The sequence below is a fragment of the Oreochromis niloticus genome, linkage group LG7 (assembly GCF_001858045.2).
Source record: "Oreochromis niloticus isolate F11D_XX linkage group LG7, O_niloticus_UMD_NMBU, whole genome shotgun sequence".
Taxonomy (NCBI): domain Eukaryota; kingdom Metazoa; phylum Chordata; class Actinopteri; order Cichliformes; family Cichlidae; genus Oreochromis; species Oreochromis niloticus.
Window position 1 is genome coordinate 49658988 of NC_031972.2, and position 21160 is coordinate 49680147.

The 21160-nt window shown below is 39.7% G+C and overlaps 3 protein-coding genes across 4 annotated transcripts; all 3 read right to left on the bottom strand.

Moving 5' to 3' along the window:
• On the bottom strand, window positions 1-11922 carry arid3b (AT-rich interactive domain 3B). Its single transcript, XM_003443966.4, has 9 exons — window positions 11070-11922; window positions 9781-10404; window positions 5828-5902; window positions 5630-5702; window positions 3866-4049; window positions 2770-3020; window positions 2282-2545; window positions 2092-2181; window positions 1-1259 (listed from the first exon to the last, which is right to left on the bottom strand). The coding sequence occupies exons 1-9, from the start codon at window positions 11094-11096 to the stop codon at window positions 1120-1122; spliced, it is 1728 nt and encodes a 575-aa protein (XP_003444014.2). The 5' UTR covers window positions 11097-11922; the 3' UTR covers window positions 1-1119.
• A 2438-nt stretch (window positions 11923-14360) lies between these two features.
• Window positions 14361-17544, bottom strand: cox5aa (cytochrome c oxidase subunit 5Aa). 2 transcript variants are annotated; one of them, XM_019361717.1, is made up of 5 exons: window positions 17331-17544; window positions 16109-16225; window positions 15088-15209; window positions 14878-14995; window positions 14361-14776 (listed from the first exon to the last, which is right to left on the bottom strand). In XM_019361717.1, the coding sequence occupies exons 1-4, from the start codon at window positions 17401-17403 to the stop codon at window positions 14882-14884; spliced, it is 426 nt and encodes a 141-aa protein (XP_019217262.1). In that variant the 5' UTR covers window positions 17404-17544; the 3' UTR covers window positions 14361-14776; window positions 14878-14881. The 2 variants fall into 2 exon arrangements, with proteins under 2 accessions (XP_019217262.1, XP_003443919.1); XM_003443871.5 differs by having other exon boundaries at window positions 14874-14995; window positions 17331-17489.
• Window positions 17545-18333: 789 nt separating this feature from the next.
• On the bottom strand, window positions 18334-20226 carry rpp25a (ribonuclease P/MRP subunit p25, a). The gene has a single exon (XM_005450887.3). It carries the CDS (start codon window positions 19913-19915, stop codon window positions 19268-19270), a length of 648 nt encoding a protein of 215 aa, XP_005450944.1. The 5' UTR covers window positions 19916-20226; the 3' UTR covers window positions 18334-19267.
• Window positions 20227-21160: the final 934 nt, after the last annotated feature.

Sequence of the window (21160 nt, forward strand, 5' to 3'; positions counted from 1 at the left end):
TTTTTACAGCACACAAGATTTATTTTATTCCTCATCCCTACATTTACAGGAAACATGTTAATCCAACAGAGCTGAAAGCCAGTCTTTTTTTAATCTTATTTTTTTAATTTCACAGTGGCATTTGTTTGCGATCGTGTGTACGTGATTGTCCATTTACAGTTTATTTCAACAAATGAACACATGCGGCATTAAGCACTGCATATTTCACTGAGGACTGAGGTAGCACCGTTTCAGTGTTCACGTTGAGGTCATTAATGATACATTCTCTGCATTTACACTAATATAAAACAGCAATATGACAAGACATACATATAAGATAACAGTGAGTCCAGAGGACATTCCTGAGTCCAGAAGAAAGTAGCCTGAGAAACTTGCCACCATGGGAAGTCAACTGAGGTAAATGTGTCACTTTCTGCATACAACTCCCAGCAGAAACATCGCCTCTCATGTTGCCTTGGAGTTACTTGAAATAAATGTTCTGTCATTTTGAGGCCTCGCCAAATGAATAAATAACAATAAAGCAAAAATGAATAAACATCTCCCCTGAAATTCCCTCTGATTCTTTAGGAGTTGCGATATTTCTGTGGAAACTGATGCCCTACATTTTCCATGAAAGCAGTTACACAAAGTAAAAACTTTTGCTCGAGGTAAACTGAAATCTTACCAAGAGGAATACAAAATGGCTTCAAGTAGCTATGACACTGAACTAAGGCTTTTTGGTCTTCGCTAGCTGCTCTTTGGCAACCACATTGTTCTACTGATGGAAAAGGCAGCTACGAAACGGCTTTTACACCTACAAACGTAGCTGAAGTTCAAAGAGCTGTAGCAATTATTTTGCATTAACGATACTTCCGGACAAACCTGTAGCCCTTTATACCAGAAAGCTACCATGTTTGAAAAGTCTTCTTCTAACAGGCACTAAGGTAAACTGAAACTATATTAAAATAAGCTTGAGGATAGAGGTCAAAAATGTTGACATTACACTATTAAAGTAATAGGTTTCCTGTGTTGTGGCAGAGAATCCATGGAGTTCATCAAGTTCTTGTCTGACAAGAGAAGTAAATGGTGTGGTGCACTGTGTAATCATTATGCTCCGGACAGATTAAAAAGCCAGTGATTTTAATTTGGTCCCTTTGAGGAGGTGGGAGATGAGGAGGTGGAACTTTGTGCGGAGGAAAAAGCGCTGAAACCACTTGTTCCTGCTGGAGTTACATTCTGTGACGACACAGAAGCAGCCGACTTCTGGGCAAACAGTTTTCCTAAAGAAGACAACGGCATTAATGACTGTGTCAGTTACAAAGAACTCACTGTGCAAAGGGCAATTGAAAAAGAAAGTTTTTACAGGAGTCTAAAAAACAGAGTACGCCTCGTGATTCACTAGCTTGTAGAACAACCTTTAGCAGTAATAAGTTCAAGTGTCTCACATCGTTATTCATTGCAGGCATTCGTTTATGCACAGCTCACTTAAGGTCCCGCCACAGTGGGTGGAGGTCTGGACTTTGACTGGACCATTGCAACACCTTGATTCTTTTGTTTTTCAGCCACTATGTTTGCTGCTGTGCTTGAGATCATTGTCCTGTTACATGACCTAGTTTCAGCCAAGCTTTAGCTCACAGACAAACGGCCTCATTTGTTGAGACTCCCAATTGTCCTGTCTGAGATGTGGCATGTGGATTTTTTGCCTTTTCTTTGAGTATTACACAGCCTGAGCTGCATGAAAAGACTGTAGTTTTTGTTTTATTTACAAAGAATGGCAACAAAAATTGGTCTCTGCATTGTCTTTTTTTTGTAACTTATTCCGACGTGGAATATGTTGATATCATGACTATAGAAGTACAGGTTGTTAGCTAGTACACAGTAAAAACTAAGATTTTTAGGAATTCTGACATGATTTTAATAAAATGCCTTAACTGGTAAATTTCTACCATTGGTATCTGAATCTGTTCGTTGATATCTAGATCAACACTTCCTATTCCACATGTGGCTCATTGCCTAGATATTAATTAACTTCATCACCACGTGCACTTGTTCCTCTACATTAGTGTCACGTACCAAAGAAAGCACGCTTCCTTTACAGGTTTCATAACTCACCTGAGTAAACAGTGCCGTTGACCTCCACAGACACGCTGATACTGGCCGCTCCATTAGTGGAGATATTCAGCGACAGATCGTGTTTGCTTTCTGTCAGAGGAAAAACAAAAATTCCAGTGAAGGGTCGGTCCCAGAATAAGCATGCTATGATGTTCAGCGATGACAGAGGTCAAAGTTGAAGCAAACTCACCGTTGCCAAGTTTGAGGTTCATGGGGGTAAAGTGAGAGGCCATAGCCAGGAGGTTTTGTTGAAGTGCCTGCTGCATGAGGCGCTGCTGCTCCTCAGCGAGGCGCATCATTTTCTTCTCTGGGCTGTCAGCTACAGATCCACCTGCTCCTTGCTCCAACCTCTCTCTAAGATGCTCAAATGTGGCAGCTTGTGCCAGCTGCTGCTGTTGCTGCCCCAGTGCCAGAGCCATGGGCAGCTGGGGTACAACACGGATGGGGGACTCATCTGATTGGAAACAAAGAAAAAGATGAAGAAATTATTATGTTCATAAGAAGTTTGAAAAATTATATATTTATTTTTCACGATTCATGATTACTAGAAAAAAAAAATTATCAGTGTGCTAAATTTGCATTGCAGGGCTTGCCTATGACCCAAAAACTATAAAGAGGCTTAGATTGTATCTGTGGTAAAAATATGATCATTTTAGAAAAGAAAACAATGCGGCGTACCTATGCTTCTCTTTAAACGCGGACTAGCGGAGGTATTGAGGCCATTGTGCGTGGTCGGAGCGCTCTGCATATTGGGTGAAGACAGGAATGCATGTGGAGCAGAGCCCGGGGAGGGGGAGTAGCGGTACAGACTACTGGTGTAGCTGGGACGCCGTCCTTCTCTGCGGTTGCTATCAATGGCCGCCTGTAGCTCACCTGGAGAGCTCAGGCCTTTCTTCTCGCACTCAAAAGGATACAGATACTTCATATACCTGCAGGGGAAAAGTTTCACGGGTTTTCCATCCATTTTCCACAAAAACATTTTTAATTATTTGCAAATATGAAGGATAAAGCAGATGGTTCCCTTTTCAAGTCTATATCTACAAAATGCTAAGATCTATTAATTGTATGGTTCTTTAGGGAGCAGTTACTGGAAGTCCACATTTTTGCCAACAAATGAGCTAAAACATGGAGATTCTAGCAAAGGTGTGGCTGTTCCTGTGGTAGTAATGTTGGTCAGCCACCCAGTCCACATCTTAATGAATGCTGGATGAACTGGTATTATATTCTGTGGAGATATCCACAGGATAAATCCCTCTGTTTGCTTAAATACCACCTTAACAACAAAGCTTCTGTTTTTCTGTGAAATGCTTCAACAGCTACATGATGTATTGCCATGAATGCAATTTTCAGCCTCACCCCCCCCGCACCCCCCCCCCACTACTTTTCTTTCTAGCTGACTGCCTGCAAAAGCCTCCTGTGAAGACCTACAAAGCCACAAGCATAAGACTCTGCAGACTGTTATCTTTTTAAATTACAGACTTTGCAAACCATAAAAATGCATATCTAGATCAGCTAGTCAGAGACAAAGTGAGCAAAGGTTTAATTTACGCAAATTATAGTTATGTTCTTGCAGCATTATGGTGTTCAGAGAATGATTACATTTCATCATTTTTAAAATAACAGAGTCACAAATATGTGCTCGCTCTTGAAAATATATTCAGCATTTTTGGAGTAATTTATAGTCTAACCAATATAATCATTTAGCAAGCCAACTGTTGATCATATGATTAAAAAAAAAAGAAAAAATCTGCCAAAACTCCTGAGAGACACCTACTGAGTGCGTAAGGTGAAGGCCGCACTGGTGATTGATGTGGGGAGACTGAGGCCTTTGGTGATCTCCCTCCAGATCTTCTTGTTAATAACCTCCACCAGGCCTCCTTTCTCTGTCACAAGCTTGTAAAGCTTGTACAAGTCCAGCACCTGTTTTGCCATGATGGGGATGCGATTCACAGGAGTTCCTGGATAAATAACAAAATGCATTGAAATGTAGCGGTTTCCACTCTTTTGCAACTCTGAAAAGTTGTTGCTAAACAAGAATGGGTCTTGTGAACAACGTGAGGCAGAAGCGGAGGACACGAGCATCTTCTGAGCTGCACAACTGAGGCCCTTAGGTCAGAGTTAGATAATGTGGCTTAGCATGTTTAATCTGCGCAGATAGAGTTGTCAAATGAAGCTAGTTTCAGATGTGAGGTGGTGGGGGTGGGGATAATTCCACAACAGCAGCTTTGTTGATGCATTGATCTAAGTGCAAGGGGAGGGGCTATGTTAGAGTCAACAGCGTCAGCAGGTCACAGTGACTAAACTGACCCTTCCAGTCCCGATTTGGAGAAAAGCCAATTAATGAAGCCGGCTAAAAAGCAGTTGTAGAAATCAGATTACTTTGTGCTTAAGATGAACACAGGCACACATGCACATTTTGCATGGCAATGACCTTGCCCCACATAAGTGAAGATTAGTGAACATGTTGCACTTCTTCTTGGATTTGTTTCCACAAACAACAAATCCCAATCTTGGGATTTGTGGAAACAAATCCCAATCTGTATGAAAGTCTTTAACCAAGCGGCTAAATCCAGGGATGAAGATGCAGAAGTGCTGAAAAAGAGACTCAAACTGTCTAGACTCTTGTGGTAAAACACATGGTTTGCAGCAGAAATAGGCAGGGTTACAACCTCAGTCTGGGTTTCTACACTTAACTTCCCCATGTATGATAACAGTACCTGCTTAGATTCTCTGATTCTATTAGAGCCAAAATGTTGACTGACTGTATTTGTGGTCTTGGTCGCTTTCAAAGTATTTTCAGTATAATGTCTTGCACTACAGTTACTTACATTAACAAAATGTCCAGGAGGTCTTTGCTCCTGTTTTTGGTGAGTTTAATTGTAAGAGTTAGTCTCTATATTAATGGTACTTACCTTAGTTAGCTGATAGTCAGTTTTAGGACGCAAACTTTGCACCCAAAACTGCCTTGTCCAAATATCGACAAAACCCCCCCAAAACCCAATAATACATCAGCCAAATTGTAAAAATGTGACTTCAAATCAGGAGATAGTAAGCCTTCACTTGGCATAACAGTGACTACCTCCATCATTAGAGGAAACCCTTGTTTCTCTTTTCTGAACCAAGTCGTTTTTGTCATATTTCAGGCCTGCTTCCAGAACATAATGACTGGGTGTGCATCACAAGTTAGTGAGGGTAATCTATACAACTTAGCAGGGCAACACTCTGAAAACCTTTAAAGAAAGAACAAAAAAGCTAATTAAAAATGATCTTAATTTCAAAGAGAAAAAAGGCAATTTTTCTGCCACCTCATTATCAGTTTTTGTAATGGAGGGTTCTTTAAATGTTAAAATTAATTTAACTTTTGGTTTTAAGTCAGGATTTATTTTTCAAGTGCTATAATACTGAAAAAACGGCACCAAATAATCATATTCCAGTTTTTAATGCACTTGTCGTTCAGGTGGATTTTCTCTAACTGTATGTACTAAAAAGACCAGCAATTTAAGATGACTTACATTGAATTAAAGGTTTTGAACCTTACCTCGTTTCTGCATAAAGACGAAGAGTTCGTCGAGAAACTCCTTCCGTTGTGGGTCATTATCCAGTTCATAAAGCTAGAAGATAACACACACACACACACACACACGCACACACGCACACAAAGGAAACAGGGCAATAAACTGTTAGTCTGTAGTTTCTTCAGTTATTTGACATGTTTACTTCTACCACATATACGCACCTTGGCAAAGTCCCGAGATGGTTCTCCTCTTATTTTAATGCCGTCAGTCTCCTCGGCCCACATGGCACTTCCTCTCTGTTCACGCAATGACAGAAAGACACATTAAGAAAATCATTTCCAACTAGCTGCTGCAGGGTAAAAGTCGTTATTCTGCTTAATGAGTACTAAATTCTATAGTGACGTAATAATAAAAACAGGTCATTAATTCAAACACTGGTGTTGCTGTTTTTCTAAGTGAGATACTTGGAGTACTCCCAAGTACACCATTAGACTGTCCTCTGGTAAACACATGATTACTGTAAATATCTGACTGGGCCATGACAAATACAACGGAGATCAATTAAATGAGCCGTGCTGTACTGGAAGATTAATGTGACATGTTATTCCTCCACCACCTCCTCAACATAGCAAAGGTTGCAAATGTGAGTGGAGGGCAGCCTGAGTGCAGCTGAGTGGAAAGGCCTGCTGAGCTTGTTATCCCACTAATATGCACTGAGTGTAGCATGGTAGTGCAAGTAAGTAAAACCCTTTAATGTGACATTAATTATGTTTTTTTTCCCTCCCTAAAGAAATTACAAATCCATTTCTATATGCAGCTTATGAAAAGCCATCGCAGCCTTGCCTTCTGTCAATTCTTGCGGGCGTGTGCCATTTGGTTCGCGCTTGTGTTTTATATTAACATGTTTTATATTAAAACAAGGAGGAGTCGTTTAGACAACAAAACATCATAACATGTTTTTGTATTTAACCGCATCAAAAACCTTCCATTCTTATGCTTGTGATTAATCAAAATAACAGGCTTGTTTTGTCTTTTTTGCATTTAGGCTTTTACTTGATATTTTGTGTTTAACTGTATCATTTTGCCTTCATAAACACATACCTATTCACTAAATGTTTGGTATGGTAATAATATCAGCCTTGAGTCTAAAAGCCATAACATATAAGCCTTTGTTTCTCTGATTAGCCAGTTGAGAGGCGATTATCATTTGGCTTTCGCTCCAGCTGTAACCGTCCTTGTGTTTACAGTAAAAACAGAAAGGCAAACTGCAGATACCAACGCATATCAACAGCAGGCTGAAAGTGAACCGCAGTGCTTCTCTTTGACGTCAGCTCCACAGCATCACTAACGTTAATTACACAACTTAAAACTGGACTTTCATTTCACTACTGATAACTCTGTAAGACTAGACACTGTCATATTAGTCACAGTTTAATAGCTTCAGTTGTTTGTATTCTATTGAAACTTTGATTTAACCACAAATCCATTACTTCTATTGAGCTTACCAGCTTTTATATGCACACGAGGCATCAGCTTTTCCAACTTTTATCCATTAACTAGTCATCAAAACATTGCATCCAGCTCTTTCAACCATCTATCCATGACTTTTAGCTAATCATTTCCATCCTTTAAATCTTATACCAACCTCCTTGACAGTATATCTATTACATACACCAACATACAATTTAAATATTGAGCTATTCTTAGTATTAGCAGCGCTTTCACAAAGCATGCACCTCAAATTTCCACTGTGATGACCCTCATCTTGGTAGGAAATCACTGTAACAAACTCTTATAAAAACCAGCTTGTGCTCTGGCTAACTATTTCCAGTTTCTTGCGGGTAAACTGGTCAGACTCGTCCCAGAGGTTACCAAGCTGTTGACACATCCAACAGATTGGCCTTAGAATTTCTAATCAAGGACTTTTACGCCTTCAGCAGAAACACTATTGAAGGCAGACAAACATCCCGGTCTTTTCAGCATCAAATCGAAATAAAACCCTCCCCCCTTCCTTATTGATGAGCAAGTGAGACCTACTGTGGATCTGTTAACAAAGAGCTTTCAGTTAATTGCTCACAGAGCTTTCACACATCCCGGCCTGGGAGTCCTGATAGTATTCAGTATGTAGGTCGGGAAAAAAGGGTTCTTTTGTTTTGTTAAAGAGGCAAGTTTTATTTATGTGATTTTTTTCAATATATTTAAATTCAATTAAATTTAAATGCGTATTACTTCAAAGTAAAAGTCTCTCTTGTCAACCAGTCGTGACAGAAATCAAGGCTGACATTAAAATAGTGAAATGTTAATACTAACCGACTGCCCTCTATAATGAGCTTCATTAAAATCATTCAGTTTCTCCAACAGGGCAAAAGTGAAAACTCACCCCTCTCCAAATCTCAATGCAGCGACAGGGGGTCCCACATTTTTTTTTTAGCCGAATCAAATTATTGGCCCTTTAATCCCCCCAGGAAGTCAAGATCATTTATCTGGCTCCTCGCTGTGCTGCAAGCTTGAATGAACAGGGGCTCTTTATCCCCACCCAAGCTACATTTAAAGGCTTACAGTGAGACTGCATATAAGGAGCGAACAATGGCTGTCTGGCGTGATGAGGCTTGAAACGCATGTCAAGATTTTCAAAGATATTTCGGTAATGAATTGAACTAAAGAAAAAGAAGATAAAGACGCCGCAGAGCACGGCACAATCGTAAGGTGAAAAGAGCAGCTATTTCAACCAGCCACCGATTAACTTGCAAAAGAGCCTATTTCAAGCTTGTGGACTTGTTAACATGGTTGTTGGATAAGAAAGCCTGATAGGAAACCACTAAACACAAGTTCCACTTTGAGTTTCAGCTGCAAAAAACAAATAAAAAAAACAAAACAAAGCAAACACCTATTTCTTAGACAAAGAAAAAAAGATTTCTAGCTCAGTGTGGTTACTCATTATATTTACACCCCTGCTAAGAATCAATATTACTGCCAACAAAAATAGAAAGCAGACTAAAAGACTTTTCATCAAGTAAATCCAAATATAATTAAATATAACAAAGAATACTTTCTCCAGTTAATCTGACAACTTACAAAGATCCTCACAGATCTGAGTCACAGCAAAGGCCTTGCACAAGTTCACTCTAATTTTAGATTTGGGCTGTGAGATGTTTCTGACTTTTCAGCAAAAGAAAAACAGAAAGTAAACCATTTAACAGAGACACACACACACAATTAAGCCTTTCCACCACAGTCTCTCATTACTGCGCTTAAACTAAAACAAAATGTTCTTTATTACTCCAGGCTTGGCTTGCTGGCCTGTGAAAAGGAAACACATTGTCACTGCAGTGGCCGTATAATGTATTGATTATTTTCTGTGAAATTAAACTGCCATTTAGTGTTGCCCAGCAACGCCTCAGTTATGCAAAGCCATCTGCAAGACTACAGTAACATTCAGGCCTGGATGTTTATACTTCCACATTTGACTTAAACCAAAAATCAGACAGAGAGGAAGAAAAAAAAAAGCCTCTGAATAATGTGTAAAACTCTGGGTAATGGTATCAAAAGGACCATTCTTCTCCTGTGAAACAACTGCAAGTAAATTTTATGGTTAGCAGTTTGCATGGTGAGCCACAACCCAGCTGTCCCTGCACCTACAGCCCTCATTAATCAGTGCATTATATTGACGTGGGGGCCCTTTTTCACGTAGAGATGAACCAATCAGCTTGCTCCCCAACTAGAAGGGGAAAATCCTTAATTCTTATGAGCACTAAAAGACAACAGCTGGACACTGGATTCATACAGTTGCAATTTAAATTCAATCCATGGCTACATTTAAAGAAAATCTGACTGATCTGCTCTCATTTCAAGTCCACATTATTAGCCCTGAAGTGGACTTTGAAGTTAGAACTGGTGCACAGCCATGATCGTTTAGCTCAGCCAGTGGCCAGAAGGTGTTTTCAAACGTCTGAGCCATGATCTGATGTATGGCAGAGAAAGATTTCTGGCCTGGAAAGTAATTAAGATGGACATCTGGCCAAAAAAAGCGCACCTTCCTTGCCGTGCATCAGGAGGGAAACCAAACAGCAGTGAGGAAGGTCAACAATTAAGGCAGAACATACGTATACACACAAAATAACAATTACAGATGTGCATTTTCTCTCTTTCAGAGAGCAATCTATTACAATCTTACCCGTTTCACTGAGTCATCAAAGCCCCAGTCAGCAAAGCCATTCGCTGACGTGAAGGCATGATGACCCACTGGTGACGTCAGATTCTTCTCCGTGTGCTCTTGTTTTTTTCCTGAAGGTGGAGATTCAGACATTTGCTTCACAGCCGCTGATGGAGATGTAGAATAAGGCTGGAAGGGAAAATGCGATATATGCTGGAGTCGGGGCTTCTTCGCTTGTTGATGAGAATTGTTCTCTTCCTCCTCCTCATCCTCTTCCTCGCCCATGTCTTCCTCCTCGTTGTTCTCCTGAGAGGTCAACATCTCCTTTTCCTCATCTTCTGAGTTTCTGTCCTCCTCTGCTTCTGGATCCACTCCGCTCAGATGATTATTCAAGGCCCGCTGGAGTGCTGGATTGCTCTGTCCATCTGCCCTTTCAAACAATGTAGACTCTGGTCTTGAGGCTGAGGCTCTTGCAGCTTGTTGAGCAAACAGGAGCTGAGCGTGAAGAAGCTGCTTCTCCTGCAGGCTCATCTCCAGCTTTGCTTCTTGTTGTTTCTGCAGATGCTCCATCACCACCTCCAGCTTCACACCGGCTGGAAGGGACTGTGAACACCCAGCTGAACTTCCAACCTCTGATAAGTTGGACTGAGGAGAAAAACACAAATCACCAATGGCAGAACTTTAATGAGAAATCTTAATATCTTTTAAAAAACAAGATCAAAAAGTGTGTATGATGTGATTAACATGTTTTAATACCCAGCAGTAATTAGGTGGCCTACTCCAGAACAATAAACATGGTCAAAAATGTCTGCAGAGGCAAATTAAACATAATTAAATACCAGATATTAATCATGTTTTTTTTTTCTTCAAGTTACGGTAGACTATCTTTGATAATGAGTGGACATCAGAGAGTTCATTAAAGGGCGATAAAGTTGAATAAACAGTTGAATAAACAAACACAAAAAGCATACATTTCTATTAAAACACATTTTTACATGGGGCCAAATATCTCTCTCATTTACAAGTTCAATAGTCGGAATTTGTTTAAGGGTCCTTAGACACGAAAAGGACCTCGGAGTGGGTTATTTCACAACGGGTTTCGTCGTTTTTATTGGGCACATGGATGAAATTTAACTTCACATAAAGCTCACTTTAGTGCTTCAAACTTGTTGCCCTCACGGGGAATGACAGGGGGAGCTTTAAAAAGCGTAAATTATCATAGTAAAGTCCACATTTGTCCCATTTTGCTTTGTTACTGTAACGAACACGAGTGGGTGGGCTACGAAAAAGTCGTCGATAGGCTTACTCACCATTTGCGCCTTTGAGTAATTCATCATCGCCAACAGGTCTCGTGAAGTTCTTGCTTTTTTCCTTCGCCAGAAATTAATCGCATCTCATGACCACTTTCTCCTTTTTTTTTTAAGTAGAGAAAAACCAAACAAAAATCCCTTCTGTCGATCAAATGTGGTTTAAAGCCCCTCGCAGTGTGAAGGCTGGAGTAATGGGAGCTGGAGGAGGGGTAAATACTGCTGTGCTTCACCTCCCTGCGGTCACTCGCGGAGCACACAAACTAAAATATCTTCGATAGTCTGCGAGTGAGTGTTGCACACCCCCAACTTGGATGAATGGAAAGCCCGCCCCGTGCGCGAAGATCGTAAAGTGCTTTATCGCTTCCAGCTATGTGTATCTTCCCACCCACTTCTCAAGGAAATCCCACCCAAAGCAGAATCCATTGCTGATTCTTACAAAGGTGATGTGACCTTTATCGTAGAAATAAATCAATAAGATAAAACAACACGTCAAACTAGTGAAGCCGTCTTTCCTTTATTAACAGTGTTTGCATTAGGGCCGAATTAAATCAGTTTGAGAGAATCTCATGACAAAGGGTGAAACGCAAAGTGTGTATTTTTAGTCTGATCAGATATCCAGTGAATTCTTCCTGTACTCAGTGCACCACTATCATGTAAATGCATAGTGGGAACCTTGCAACACTCACTTCTGTTTTCCAGGGCCAATAACAGGGTTGTTTCAGTAGGCTGGCACATGAACAGATCAAGAACCAGTCTGTGGCTCCAATTCTATCAGAAGTAAATGCAAAACCAACCACTTGGAAACTGGTTGAAAAATAGAATTGTGTACAGACCTCCTGCCTCCACAACCCGTGAGCCCATAAACCCATCTTTAATTGGTCTAGAAAGCAGCAGATAGATTACTAACAAGCACATCACCCCTATTCTTCCTTCTCTTTATTGGCTTCCAGTCAAATTAACATTTCATCTTAAAATGATATTAATTAATTATTTAATTGGAACAGCCTTTCTCCTGTTGGATGTCCTTGTTGGACTTTCTAGCAAAGCGAAAGTTTGTATTCAATATTCAATTAAATTTTATTTATATGACACAAATCACAGTAACAGTCAACTCAGGTTGTCTCTACAACAGTACAGTGAAAACCCTAACAATCAGACAGCCCCCTATGAGCAAGCACTTGGCAAAAGTGGGAAGGAAAATCTCCCTCTTAACAGGAAGAAACCCCAGCAGAATTAGGTTCAAGGAGGGTCAGCCATCTGCCACAACCAGCTGGGGTGGGGGGGGGGAGACAGGACAGAAGACACACTGTGGGAGAGGGAGCCAGAGATTAAGAATACTAATGATTAAATACAGAGTGGTGTATAAACACAGAGAGTGAAAAGAGATGAGCATATATATACATATATATATATGTATATATATTTCAATTGGAACAAAAGAAGCATGAGAAACCCCCCCCCACTACTTTCTTGATCAAGACAAGAGTAAAAGAAAGAAATACCTCTAAAAGTGAAAGAAAGCACCACGAGGATGACCTTCTGACCTCTCCCTCGGGAGATGCTTTATGTTACTGAGGTAACGCATCCAGTCACTAATCCAATGTTTTAGTGGCAAGCGTGGCAGTGGGGCAATTTTGCACGGCTTACATACATCAGGCTCACCATGCAACAAATGATACACGGCTTAAAGGTGTTTAATGGCTATTCTGTGCTTGTTGTTTGTCAGTCTGTTCACAAACATTTCTTAACCAGATAAGCTGTCAGTCCAGTGTGGCAGTATTGCAAAAACAAAGACGCGTGCATTTGCTTTCTTCAGTGATATTTCCTGGTCTGTAAGAGACGCTCTGACTCTGTTGTACATGGAAACAATCCGTCTTTTTATGGTGTGGTTTGGGGAATAACGCCATTGTTTTTAACCAGTGGTGTCTAGTAGGGCAAAAATAACATCTTACACGTCCTTAGTTTTATGTTCACATTTAGAAAAGTACAGGAGCTAGGGAGCAGTAAGATGTGTATAAAAGCACTGAAACATTAAGAGCTATTATTCCCAGTGAATCATATCCTTTTTCTCCCTTTGGCGGGGCATTAAAAAGGGCCATTCAAATTTGAGATAGCAGTGCCACTCATGTCCCCAGCTGGTGCCACACCCCTGCTGTTTTCCAATAACCATTCAACACATTTATTTATGAAGGAACTCTGAAGTAACTAAACTCTTCAAGCAGTGCCAGCAGGAGAAATGTCACCTTTCTATAGTTGCCTGCTAAGAAAAGCTAACTATAACTGTAATCTCGGCGCCTTGGTGAACATATGATGCTCTGCTATTCCTGGCAGCAAAATACTACATGTGATTACTCTGCTTGCTCGGGGGAATCAGTGTCTATAGTTTCTCCCACCAGTCTAAATAAAGCTATTGGCTGATGCTGTTGACGTGAGCAGAACTCTTAGATTCAGCCATCGAATAAAGCTTTTGTAGACCTGTAGGTAATCACAAGCCAGACCAACTACATATAAATTTTTTTTTTTTTCTTTTTGAAATTTTAAACCCAGCAAGAGAAATCGAAATTAAAATGCTCTGCAGGATGTTTTGTGGTATTTAGATCACGGACAATAATAACTAGCCCATTGTGGCACAGAATAGATAACCAACATTTCCTGCGTCTCTAAAAATATTCTAGTAGGCTACCAATAAGATAATACTATAAAGTGTCTTAGCTTCTCAGAAACGAGTTCATACAGATAAAAATAATAAGCAGCAGAAGATCTATTAAAGGGGTTTTGACTTTATACTAGATACTTTTGTTTTAGTTTTACAGGTATAGAAAGCACAGAAATGATCCTGTACTCATTTTAAAATGTCCAATTCCAGTACACAAAAATATCGCTTCAAACTAAGCTTCTTTAAAATATACCTAAAAAAACAACATAGTCTAGAAGCCTAAAGAACAAGTCATTTGCTAATGTGACTCTACTGCACTAAATTTTTGAGGCATATCTGGAAATAAAAAGCAAAATTTTTGCACTGAAATAGTTTTGCCAACTTCAACTTTTAGTCCCTACATTTAAAGACACATTTCCAAATGATAAGTCATATTTTTAAAATCTATGGAGGAACCACTTAACACTCAAAGTCAGGATTTTTTTGGGCAGACTACACAAACTACTGAATCATTTTAAAACTACAATTATACTCACAACACAAAATGTAACTTAGAAAATGTCAATTCTTAAAAAGATATTTATCAGGAAAAAGAATTTTTACTTCAGACATCTGCTCATAATAATATCACACCATTTTTCATTTGAACAAGTTTATTTTACCCGCACATAAATTTTCCCTGAAATAAAAAAAGAAAAGAAAACAGATGTAGATCGAGTACAGTAGAATGATTTTACATTCATATGGAAATGCTGCTCCCTGGTGGTAAAATGTGAATCTTACAAGACACACACTCGGACAACATGTACCATTTGGTGACACTTTGTTCTCTATTAAAGCAACGTGTAATGAAATATTGCTCCAACAATTACTCAGACTATTGAAAAATATTCCATATACTTGTGACACTCAAAGATACAGTTTCCTTTATTATGTTCAACAATATTTTACAAGCAACAGAACTTAATAAAGGCCAAATTAAATATCGCACGCGTTTTATGAGGCAAACATTGAAGTAAAAGGGTTTTGAGTCCAGGGTATGTTCTTTGATCTGAAACAAACAAACATATATAGACGCCTGTTAAACATTCATCTTATAACACACACATGGAAGAGAATAAACATGACTGGAGAGACAATGTTACTACCTGCTCTGCTAAATTTTGTCAATGCCGAGCTCTTCAGGTGTAGAGATGCCAAGCTCATTTAAAGTAGGCCGCAGCTCCTGGATCACGTACGGGTAGATATCTTTATGGGGTCCGGCTTTGTCCTGAGGAAATAAACGATAAAACCCATTAATCACCATTATCTGACTACAAAGGTTCTGGCTGGCAGTTTTCTCTCATGTGCCTTTTCTCTCACCTTCACAGCTTCCAAAATTCGGATAGCGCTGGCCAAGTCGTTTAACCTCCGACAGGCTCTCAGTGCAGCCTCGAGAATCTTTGGCTCAGGTACCAAATCGTACCCAATTAATGTGTTCATCCCTGAAACAAACAGTCACAACACATTTAAACCAGAGATCAGAGAAAAAGTCTTCTGAAGGATCTGTGCACAAACAAATAAATAAAACGACTAACTATTCTCATCAAATTATTTTCGGTGTAGCTTGAAACAGTATTTTAAATCCCTCTTTACCAAAGCCCTCTATAAATGAAGCTAACACTTAATGGACACATGCCCCTGTTTCAATTATCATCAGAGGAGGAGTCTATTTTGAGCTGGTGCCAGACACACCATCCTGCTGCCAAAAATACTTACTAATGGATCAAATTTGTATTAATCCAAGACTCAAAAACAAAAAAGCTTTTACCTGCTTTTGTCATGTTTGACAGATTTAATGGACAGAGGTAGGCTGTTACATTAGATAAATTAGCTGGGAGATAAACCTGCATACTGTAGACAAACAACTGTTGTCTAGTGCTTATTTATAGACTACACACAGCCTCTGTCATTGTTTAGCAGCTGTTAACAATATAGATGGGTTTTGTCAGTCTATATAAATCTAAAACAATATCAGGGGTGAATGTCTCATCAGGAAAACTAATTTTCTTATAATAAACTCAGTTTTTACATTGTTATGATATGCGTTTTACAACAGGAAATCAACTGAAACAAATGCAAACCGATTCTGACCAACAGATTCAACCATTTTTGTTAACTATGCAAAGCAAACATGTAATTTTAATCATTATATTGCAAACTTTGAGTGTTTACTTAAATCTTAATCTCACTAAGCCTCTTAATGCAAAATTTTACAATGCCAATTTTTTAATAATAACCTCTGCTGACTCAAGACAAACATACCTCAGCAATGAATAACAAGTCCAGTTTCTCAATTCCAGTGATTACATTGTTTCAACATTACTATATTCCAGAAACGTACCTTTTCTCAGTTCCCATGCATCAATATCTGGCTTGTTAAAATAAGTGACCCAGCGGGCATCGAACTCCTCATCCGTCTCCTGCTTCCCGTGTGAATAACACCTTGAGGCCAGAAGAGCTGCATGATAAGAGAGAATTTTATTTCAGTGATTTGTGTCTAATAAAAGAAACCTACAGTGCCTGTTAAATAAATGCGGAAGGATCATATTTTAAAATTTTCATACATGACAGGGGCAAAATATTAGGGACACTTACTACACTACCACCCTAACTTTAACTTCAATAATAATAATGATGATAATAATAAAAACAACTTATTTAAAGAAACCAACTAAAACTGAAAATGCAGTCATTCCTAAAGTAGATTTAATGGCATCAGTGTTGTTGCACTCCCCAGTATTAAATTTCATAGGTGTATCTAATAAAGAGGCCGGGAAACGTATCTGCGATGTAAAAAGGACAAATTCTTCCACGTAATGTGATGCAGTTGGATCGCTGCCACCGTCCTGATATGACCTACCTTGTGTATCAGTCTGCACGTAGCAGATTGACACACAAGAACGTGACAAACCGGAAATTTCTGTCACATGGTCCTCAGGTTATATTTAATAGCAATTCTAAATGAAACAATATAATTTAGTCATGCGCTCAGGTATTATGTTAATACTAATTAACCTGCAACCCAAAGGACATTTCTCATTTAGACTTCTTGACCCCTAAGGAAACACCAAGACAATGCAAAACTATGCAGAAAATCAGTATTCTGTTTGTTTTTCATAAAAATCTATGCCAAACTCTGTTTCCAGTTAGCGGAACTCTCCTGCAGTCACCTAACCTACTTAGCAACTAGCGTCAGGAGTCACAATCACAGGGCCCGAGACGAAGCCTTCTAGCCGGGTCATGACAAGGACATAAACTCCGCCAAGAAGAACAACAGGACATTTTTCAAAGCACCACACCCACAGTTTACGTGGGAAAAAGCTGGACTGAATGAAAATGTGGATATCATGGCTGAATCATTATAACGCAGTTTCGTAATGTTTATTAAATAGCGCCAGTACGATTTTTCTTGAATAAAAGCTAGCTAGCTTAGCCGTAAAGGAACCGCAAATGTGCCGACAGTCACACTTGATTTCCGTTACATTGTCTCCCTGACAGTTTCTAAGCAACTATATCAATTACAGATTAATATATTTACAATGGGTGACTAAATTAGGAATTACCTTGGCTCCCTGGTTGCGTCCGAGTTAAACTCCGGACACCGGAGACTGACAGTCGGACGGCGGCTCTGAACATGATGCGAGACTGCGAGCTACTCAGACCGGCGCGATCTGTCCGAAGGAAGCTAGTGCTAACTGTTAGCCTGGCACGTACGCAATCTCCTGTTGCGCACGCGCAAACTGCAGCTCATTTTATATTTACCCCGGACTTCCCTAGAAAGAAATTGCAGGATTGAGAACTGGATAAACATGTTAATATTTACAATGTCATTCTCACAGAGAAGTATTTTTTTTATGGGATATCTTTTTTTTTTGTAATGCGAACGATACAAAATAGATGTTTCAAAGGTACATTTAGGTGTCGTTTTAAAAGGTGCTTGATGATAGAGTTGCACACAAGCTAAAACTGGAAGCTTTCTTAAAGCAGAACATTTTAGATTTATGATCATTTTAGTTAGATATAAGTGGTGATGTGCATGAAAAAAGTATGGTTGCAAAACTTCAATGTTGGACATTTAAACTGCTTTTATTCCATAAAAACCTGTCATCGGATACTAAAACCTCAAAGATAAGATGCATACACTTAAACTCATGTGCTTTACTATTTATTCAGCCTGGGTCAAAGGTGAACTGGAGCATTACACATAACCTATGCAGGTCACTGGTCTACCACAGATACAAACAACTACACCTATTGCCAGTTCAGAGTTAACCTAACAATAACAATCTCTTGTGAGGGATAAAGCACACACAGCTGGAACATGCAGCTTTTACACAAAGAAGTCCCAGCTAACCTGGAGGTTCAAACCCAGAACCTCTTGCTGTGAGGTGACCACTTGACCACTGTGTCACTTTATGATTCCTTTTCATTGATGTGACTCTACTACAAAAGAGTGCCATCATTATCAAAGTCGGTCAAACAAACCAAAAACGTATGCTCTTGTGAGCCATTATTGTGCACATGAATTATTTCCAGAGGCAGAAAACAGAATAAAGACAACTGATGCAAAACATGTTCTTTATATTTAAAATGACTATGACCAAATTCATGACTACTGGTTGATTTTTTACATCAGAATGACCCCGGACAGTGGTCATTAGTGGCTAACATAGGTTGTTGTCTATGCTTCTTTCCCCAGCTGTTTTCCCAGCTGGGCACAGTGGAGTCTGTTTGTTCATTTGCAAGTAAACTAAATATTAATATAACTACACTAAAACACCATCATCACCTTATGAAGTGGGGCAAATAATCATTTGATCCCCTGCTGAAGTTTGTTCACATACAAAGAAATGATCAGTTCTTGATTTTTAAGGTAGTTTCATGTTAATGGAGAGAGACAGAATATCAACCAAAAACAAAATCCACATAAAACACATTACATAAAAGTTATAAATTGAATGCTTGACATTGATTGAAATCAGTATTTGATCCCCAAGCAAAACATGACTTAGTACTTGGTGGAGAAATCACTGTCGGTAAGCACGGCAGTAAGACATCTCTTGTAGTTGGTTGACAGGTTTACACACATCTCAGGAGGAATTTTGGCCCACTAGCTCTTTAAATCCTTTAGGTTTCATAAAAATCAGAGACTGTTCATTTCTTTGTAAGTGAGGAAACATACAAATTCAGCAGGATTAAAATATTTCCCCCACTACGACTACAAATCTATTACTGATATTGTTGCTAATAATAGTTATAGTCATATGTTAACATGTTACATTTCATAACAAAGTGACAAAGTATGGCAAAAGACACATTATAGACACAACTGTTTACTTTTGTAGCTAAATGCCTTACATAAGCATCATGATAAACCCCCTGAAATGCAGAGGTATTATTTTCTTCAAGAAACCTTCATGCTGTTAAAACGGAGCACACAATAATCTACTAAATCTATACAAATATAAAATTTCTTATTTCTCATGATGTAATCAGAGGTTTAGGGAGGACATGCACTCGAATCATCCAGACAGAGTCTCTTGGCTGTGTGTGGGGACGAGTGAGCATGAGCCGTCCTGAGCAGACCCCTGCGTCTCTCAGCATCCTCTGTGGGAACACTGATGATTTGTGGTGGCTGATATCCAGGCTCCTGGGGGTCCAGAGGATCTTTAGATAGCAGGATACAGATGGCAGGAACTCTCCGCTCCATGGTTATACCTGGTACTCCCTGCTGTGGACTCTTCCAAACCTCCTTCACTGTGTTATAGTAGAGTTTGGACACCTGGTGCAGACCTTCAACTTTACGTTTCAGGATCTCCACACAGGTGATAGTTTTTGTGACTCCTCTGCCTGAGCCAGTGAAGACCACCTGTCTTAGTGACATCCCATTTGGGTTTCTTACCTCCCCTTGCATGCGAGCTGCTGCAAACTGCAGTAAGCTGCGAATCTTGCTTCCTCCTTTTACTCGCATGTGCAGGATGTCTGCGGCCAAGCCTGGGATCGGATAGGGAATGCTGTCCTCTGTGCGGCTGATTCTCCTGAAGTTATTCTCACCAGCAGTTTTTGGAAGTGGCAACGAGATCTGAACAGAAGGACTGCATGAAGTAGGCTGCTGTTCCATTGTAGTGCCACATATAGCACTGTTCATCTGACCCCTGGGTTAAGTCATTACTTAGAAAGCAGCAGAATAACAGTGCGGGAAGCTGCAGTGTCAGACTATTTGTATGTCTCCCTTGGGATCTAAAACATTGTTCTTGTTCTTTTACTCTAAGAAACTAAAAGCTGAATGGCTCTGTAATCTAAACTTGTCACTTATCTTGATCCTCTCTCTTCTCCGTCCAAGCTTCTTTTTCATTTTGCCTTTATGAGCGCTGAGATGGCAGCCAGCAGAATAAAGAGGGCACTTCTTCCACTAATCCCACTGAAGTGAAGGAAAAGATGTCCTTGCTCTTTTCAGCACTGAGGACAGCTGATGCCAACAAACACATATGAGGCTCAGAGAGAGACATGTAGAGTGGGACATAGTGCTCTTAAAGGCACATGCAACATTTTGCCTCGTTTAATAATGTCTGTATATTCCAGCTAGTTGGGTTTCTTGTTAAAAGGCTTAAGGCATCTGGGAATGTTTTTGTCTGTGTGGTTGCTTGAATTATACGGACGAATAAACATGAGTTAATGAGATCAAGGCACGCAGCTGAAATAAATCTTCGTTTTAACTGAACTCGACTCAATTGTGCCACTTTGCTGACATTCTTAATGTGCGGTTTTGCAGATATGACACCATACAACCAATCTCACTCAAGATGTGGAGCAATGCTAGTCATTGTAGTATATAATGGAGTGTGGTTTTTCAAGATTATTTTCCCAGTGCGCTATCATCAGAGAGCCATATGGTCCAAGAGAAATGTCTTCCTTTGGGCTATTACAGCAGCTTCACAGCTCTCCTCCTTTTCAGTGCATCGCCTGCTGGGCTGACCCCAAAATAATCCTTGCTACAAAAGTTGTGCTACTTTTTAAGAAATGACATGTACAAGGACAATCACATCTTGGGGCTGCTACTTTTTTTCTGTCAGACTATAAGTACATTAAATAGAAAGACATAAAATCAGTATCCAGATGGTAACAGAGGTGCATTGGTTGCAGCTCTCTTTAGAGAAGCTGATCCAAGGGAGGAGGTGAGGAGGCAGCTGGAGGGCTCATATGGAATCAGCATGCTGTTATAATGGTGCATTTCTGCCTCGCAGGATGGTATGCACCACATGTTAAACAATCAGCAGAAGCATGAAATGCATTATTCAAATTAAGTTACTTTACAGAGGAATTATCTGCTTTTCATAAATGTCAGTTAACAGCAGTATTCCCATCCCGAGAATACTCATTAAACATTTGAACG

Excerpts from the sequence above, each read along its gene's own strand:
- arid3b (XM_003443966.4), bottom strand. The coding sequence starts at position 11,096 with ATGATGAATTACTCAAAGGCGCAAATG. Across the intron at positions 4,050-5,629 it reads CGTCTTTATGCAGAAACGAG|GAACTCCTGTGAATCGCATC; the intron begins GTAAGGTTCAAA and ends TTATTTATCCAG. Across the intron at positions 3,021-3,865 it reads GCCTTCACCTTACGCACTCA|GTATATGAAGTATCTGTATC; the intron begins GTAGGTGTCTCT and ends TTTCCCCTGCAG.
- cox5aa (XM_019361717.1), bottom strand. The coding sequence starts at position 17,403 with ATGTTCAGAGCCGCCGTCCGACTGTCAGTCTCCGGTGTCCGGAGTTTA. Across the intron at positions 16,226-17,330 it reads GACGCAACCAGGGAGCCAAG|CTCTTCTGGCCTCAAGGTGT; the intron begins GTAATTCCTAAT and ends CTTATCATGCAG. Across the intron at positions 14,996-15,087 it reads GAATTTTGGAAGCTGTGAAG|GACAAAGCCGGACCCCATAA; the intron begins GTGAGAGAAAAG and ends TTATTTCCTCAG.
- rpp25a (XM_005450887.3), bottom strand. The coding sequence starts at position 19,915 with ATGAACAGTGCTATATGTGGCACTACAATGGAACAGCAGCCTACTTCA.